Source organism: Notolepis coatsorum (genome assembly GCF_963971535.1).
Source record: "Notolepis coatsorum genome assembly, chromosome: 12".
NCBI lineage: Eukaryota > Metazoa > Chordata > Actinopteri > Aulopiformes > Paralepididae > Notolepis > Notolepis coatsorum.
Window position 1 is genome coordinate 7,492,687 of NC_140176.1, and position 6,000 is coordinate 7,498,686.

Sequence of the window (6,000 nt, forward strand, 5' to 3'; positions counted from 1 at the left end):
AGGAGAGAGAGAGAGAGAGAGAGAGAGAGAGAGAGAGAGCGAGAGAGTTAGGAAAATCAGTTTATGCAGAGGTCATTTGTGGAAACTAAGTGGCTAAAACATTTTGTCTGAAATGTTTCCACATTTTAAGAAGTCTGTTCTTAAAAGACTGTTATTACTATATGATCTATATTCTGTAGTCTATACCTGGGCTATATTCTCTATATACTGGTGTCTATATTCTCTATACCTGGGCTATATTCTCTATATACTGGTGTCTATATTATCTATATACTATTCTCTATACCTGGGCTATATTCTGTAAAGACTGTCTCTCTAACACTCTACCTGGGCTATATTCTGTTTATACTGTCTCTCTAACCCTCTACCTGGGCTATGTGGGGGAACTTCTTGCAGGAGAAGTCGATGAAGGCCAGGTCGTTGAAGCCCGTGGGGATGGAGGGGTTGTTCTGGATGAAGGGCCGCCCACTGGGGTCCTGGGGGAGGAGCTTGTGGACCGCCGCGTTGTGACGCAACAACCCACGGTGGGTACGGAACGCCACGCAGCACAGATCACACCTGGGAGAGAGAGAGAGACATAGGAGTTATATTAGAGAGAGAGAGAGAGAGAGAGAGAGAGAGAGAGAGAGAGAGACATAGGAGTTATATTAGAGAGAGAGAGAGTTTCAAGTTTCTTTATTAGTTGTCATACAGAAATACAGAATACTTTGCAATGAAATGTTTCTATCTGTGTTGCTCCTGAGAGTGTGCTAGATAATAACAAGATAGTATAAAATAAGTATAATAAGTATCAAATTGAAAGTCAAGAAGTCAAGTACGTAAACAAGTGTAAACAACAAAATTGTTCAGTGTATCTATATATACAGTATGTACAGCTGGTACAAAAAATGGTGAGGTATTATAGCTTAGCTTGTGGTGCCACCTTGTGGTGGTGAGGTGCAATAAGGAATGAGAATGATGTGCAATTTCCTTACCAATAATATAAATATAAAGTGTAAAGTGTGTCTAAAGTGGTAAAGTGGGTGCTACAGTGTGTTGTTTATTAAAGTGAGTGTATGTGCGCTGTGGGTGTGTTGATGGTTTGCTTATTGTTCATTGTTCATTGAGCATCCTGATGGTGAGAGAGAGAGAGAGAGAGAGAGAGAGAGAGAGAGAGAGAGAGAGAGAGAGAGAGATCACACCTGGGAGAGAGACATAATAGGAGTTAGCAGTTTCTCATTGAGGCAGCTAGATGGCAGTGTCTGTCACTGTGTGTGTGTGTGTGTGTGTGTGTGTGTGTGTGTGTGTGTGTGTGTGCGTATGCGTGTGCGTGTGTGATAACCCTGGTGGCAGTGCTGGTCCTCGGCTCGTTAAGCGCTGAGAGGGACAGCTGCTCTGTGTCTGTAACAGTCACACACTCTCTTATCACTGTGTGTGTGTGTGTGTGTGTGTGTGTGTGTGTGTGTGTGTGTGTGTGTGTGTGTGTGTGTGTGTGTGTGTGTGTGTGTGTGTGTGTGTGTGTGTGTGTATATAAGCTGTGTGTAATCCCCTCAAACACCTTGTCAGAGGATTTTTGGGGGCAGGAGAGGGGCACATGCACGTCACACACACACACACGGCTATGGACCATATGTGGTTGCGTATTTGATAATACCCCTCCCTCCATCTCTCCTTCTCTCTCTCCTCAGCCATCCCTCCATCCCCTCCCCTCTTTCTCCACCCAGTCTACCCCTCTTCTCCTCCTCCTCCCCGACACCCTCTCCTCCCAGCCTCTCTCCTCTGCCCCATCCTCTCTTCTCACCTCTCCGCTACCCTGTTCTTCCCATATCCTCTCCTCCCCCCCTCTCTTCCCTTCTCCCTCTCCTCTCTCCTCCCCTCTCTCTCTCCTCTCCTCTCCATGAGCGGTGGTTTCTTCTCACCTTGGTGGTTGCCGGCCCTGTGTGTGTGTGTGTGTGTGTGTGTGTGTGTGTGTGTGTGTGTGTGTGTGTGTGTGTGTGTGTGTGTGTGTGTGTGTGTGTGTGTGTGTGTGTGTGTAAGTGAGTGAGTGAGTGAGTGTGTGTGTGTGTGTGTGTGTGTGTGTAAGTGAGTGAGTGAGTGAGTGTGTGTGTGTGTGTGTGTGTAAGTGAGTGAGTGAGTGAGTGTGTGTGTGTGTGTGTGTGTGTGTGTTTTGTCTCACAGTTCTGTGAAGGTAGACTAATCCAACAGGTTGGCTCAGGTCCAGAGGTCTCTCTCTCTCTCTCTCTCTCTCTCTCTCTCTCTCTCTCTCTCTCTCTCTCTCTCTCTCTCTCTGTGGCCTTGCCTCCCATTTATTTTTTCCTCAGCCTCTTAACTACCATAAATATCTGACGGCTAACAGCCCCCACCACACATACTAGCTAGCCAGTCATCCATCCGTCTAGCCAGTCGTCCAGCCATCCGTCAATCTAGCCAGTCATCCATCCATCAATCCATCTAGCCAGTCATTCATCCATCTTTTATTGTATATTTTTATTGAACTATTTTATCACACTTTTTACTCTTGTCTATTCTATTTTTGTCATCTGTATTACTGAATGAAACCGTGAACAGAGAGGCCTATTGGGACGCTAGATCCTAATGTGGAACACTGTGATTTACCTTACCTTGCTACCTCTCTATCTTTTTTTATGCTCGCTTCTTAGGCTATGTGTCCACTAAACTAAAAGCCTTTTTTCAAGGCGGACCGCTTTGAAAAAAAGAAAAAAAAAAAGCGGAGCGTTTTTCTGAGGCTCGCGCCAGCCGCGGCTCCGCCCCTTCCTCGATGAGTTACATGATGAGCGCGCTCCTTTTCCAAAAGTTCAACTAGTTTCAACTTTATGCGCTGGGAGAGCGCTCCGCCAAAAAAAAAAACGCTGCCGCCGAGAGCTCATAAAACGCGAGGCGCGGCTCTGGGAAGAGGAGCGCGCCTGTCGCGTCTCCGGCATAGAAATGAATGACAGAAAGGAGCTGACAACTCATAAAACGTCCCTGGTGGACACAAGCCCTTATGCCTGTATTTTTTTTTTACTGCTGTGAAGCGCTTTGAACTGCAGTTTCAGTATGAAAAGTGCTATACAAATAAAGTTATTATTATTATTATTATTATCTATCCATCCATCCCTGTATCCTTCCATCCATCTATTTATCCATCCATCTGTCCATCTATCTATGTCTCCATCCTTCTAAGCATCCCTCCCTCCCTCCCTGCTGGAGGAGAGACTTCCCTCCATCCTTCTATCCTATTAGCCGTCTCTCTCCAACAGGCTGATTAACAGGGATTACAGCTAATCTGACTCTTCTCTCCGCACATCCCTCCCTCTCCTTCTCTCTCTCTCTTTCCCTCCCTCTCCTTCTCTCTCTCCCTCTTTCCTTCCCTCTCCTTCTCCCTCTTTCCCTCCCTCTCTTTCTCTCTCTCCCCGCATCCCTCCCTCTCCTTCTTTCCCTCCTTCTCCTTCTCTCTCTCCCTCTTTCCCTCCCTCTCCTTCTCTCTCTCTCTTTCCCTCCCTCTCCTTTTCTCTCCCCTTCTCTCTCTCCCTCCTTCTCTCTCTCCCTCTTTCCCTCCCCTCCTTCTCTCTCTCTTTCCCTCTCCTTCTCTTTCCCTCCCTCTCCTTCTCTCTCCCTCTCCCCCCCGGCATCCCTCCCTCTCTCCCCTCTCTCATTCTTCCAACAGAGATAGCGTACATCACAGTGCTATCCTTCCTTCTCTCTCTCCTTCCTTCCTTTCTTTCTTCTATGAAAACTGGTGCTCTGCTCTTCTTCGTCTCCCGCTCTTTCATTCTTTTATTCATTCATTTGTTTTCTTCATTATTCTCTTTTATTCTCCTCTTTCTTCAACTTTTTAATTTATTTCTTTTCTTTTCACACTCCATCAATTCCTACATGACTGAATAACCAGCAGGCCACACACACACACAACACAACACACACACACACACACACACACACACACACACACACACACACACACACACACACACACACACACACACACACACACACACAACACACACACACACACACACACACACACACACCCTCTAAGTTAGGCTGGGATGGGGCAGTAGGGGGGGTGTTTGAGTTGAAGGAGTTGCGTAGCCATGGCAACCATCTGTGTAGATGGCTTTAGTCACCGTGGCAACGCGGCCTGTGCCCCCTCCCTGTGACTTATTAAGCCTGACCACTCCTCTCTCTCTCTCTAGTTCCCTCTCTTCATCCCTCCTTCATTCCATCTCTTCTTGGTCACTCAGTAAGCCTCCACTACCCTCCCTCTCTCTCTCCCTCCCTCCCTCCCTCCCTCCCTCCACCTCTCCTTCCCCCACAGCCGCCCGCCCTCCCTCCCTCCCTCCTCCTTCCATCCCTCTTCTTTCACCCCCCCCCCCCCCTGGGTTTTCCCTGCTCACTAATTACACCCAACCACCACCTGAGGGCAACAGGAAGACACAGAGAGACAGAGACAGGGGGGGGGGGGGGTAGAGGGAGAGAAAGAGACAGAGGGAGAGACAGGGGGTGGGGAGAGAGAGAGACAGGCAGAGACAGAGGGCGGGAGAGAGAGAGACAGGCAGAGACAGAGGGCGGGAGAGAGAGAGACAGGCAGAGACAGAGGGCGGGAGAGAGAGAGAGACAGGCAGAGACAGAGGGTGGGAGAGAGAGAGAGACAGGCAGAGACAGAGGGTGGGGAGAGAGAGAGACAGCAGAGACAGAGGGCGGGAGAGAGAGAGACAGGCAGAGACAGAGGGCGGGGAGAGAGAGAGAGAGACAGGCAGAGACAGAGGAAGAGAGAAAAAATATAGAGAAAGAGAGAGACAGGATAAGAAAGATAGACAGAGAGAGAAACAGAGAGGGAGAGAGAGGGAGAGAGCGACAGAGAGAGACAGGGAGGGAGAGAGAGACAGAGAGGGAGATAGAGACAGAGAGAGACAGAGAGGGAGAGAGAGACAGAGAGGGAGAGAGAGAGACAGAGAGGGAGAGAGCGACAGAGACAGGGAGGGAGAGAGAGACAGAGAGGGAGAGAGACAGAAAGAGACAGGGAGGGAGAGAGAGACAGAGAGGGAGACAGAGAGAGACAGAGAGACAGAGAGGGAGAGAGAGAGACAGAGAGGGAGAGAGAGACAGGGAGGGAGAGAGAGACAGAGAGGGAGAGAGAGACAGAGAGAGGGAGAGAGGGAGAGAGAGACAGAGAGGGAGACAGAGAGAGACAGAGAGGGAGAGAGAGACAGAGAGGAGAGAGAGACAGAGAGGGAGAGAGAGACAGAGAGAGACAGAGAGGGAGAGAGAGACAGAGAGGGAGAGAGACAGAGAGAGACAGAGAGGGAGGAGAGACAGAGGGAGAGAGAGACAGAGAGACAGAGAGAGGGAGACGTGTGTGTACCTCAGAGCAGTGTGTGCGTGTGTGTGTGTGTGTGTGTGTGTGTGTGTGTGTGCGTGTGTGTGTACCTCAGAGCAGTGTGTGTGTGTGTGTGTGTGTACCTCAGAGCAGTGTTGTGTGTGTGTGTGTGTGTGTGTGTGTATGTGTGTGTGTGTGTGTGTGTGTGTACCTCAGAGCAGTGTGTGTGTGTGTGTGTGTGTGTGTGTGTGTGTGTGTGTGTGTGTGTGTGTGTGTACCTCAGAGCAGTGTCAGGGTGTGTGTCCATGTGTGAGTCCAATTCATGACGGCTGCTGCAAGCCTTGAAGCAGATTGGACAGGGCAGCAGCTCTTCCTCTCCTCCTCCTCCTCCTCCTTCCTCCTCCTCCTCCTCCTCCTCCTCCTCCTGCTGCTGGGGGGGTCACCTCCTCCACTACACTCTCCTCCATCACCTAGAGGTACAGGGGTGGAAAAAGTACCCAGAATTATACTTAAGTGAAAGTATGGGTACAGTCTCTCAAAATCGTACTCAAGTAAAAGTCAAAGTATCTGGCTAAAAACACACTTGAGTAAAAGTAAAAAAAAGTTTCTACTTTTAAATGTACCTTAAGTACTAAAAAGTCAAAGAAAAAACTTTTTTTTATTGCAAGGGATAGACCAGGGTTCTCAAACTCATTCCATCA

At 48.9% G+C, this 6,000-nt stretch overlaps 1 protein-coding gene across 1 annotated transcript in view; it reads right to left on the reverse strand.

The window, feature by feature from the left end:
- LOC311237589 (ras-responsive element-binding protein 1-like) overlaps positions 1-6,000 on the reverse strand; it is a gene marked incomplete at its 5' end in the record, with an annotated part of 33,938 nt that overhangs the window by 23,890 nt on the left and 4,048 nt on the right. Inside the window, 2 exons of the mRNA XM_084325531.1 lie at positions 369-558; positions 5,578-5,729. Of these exons, the coding sequence (XP_084181657.1) occupies positions 369-558; positions 5,578-5,729 (342 nt within the window). The remainder of the gene's footprint in view (positions 1-368; positions 559-5,577; positions 5,730-6,000) is intronic.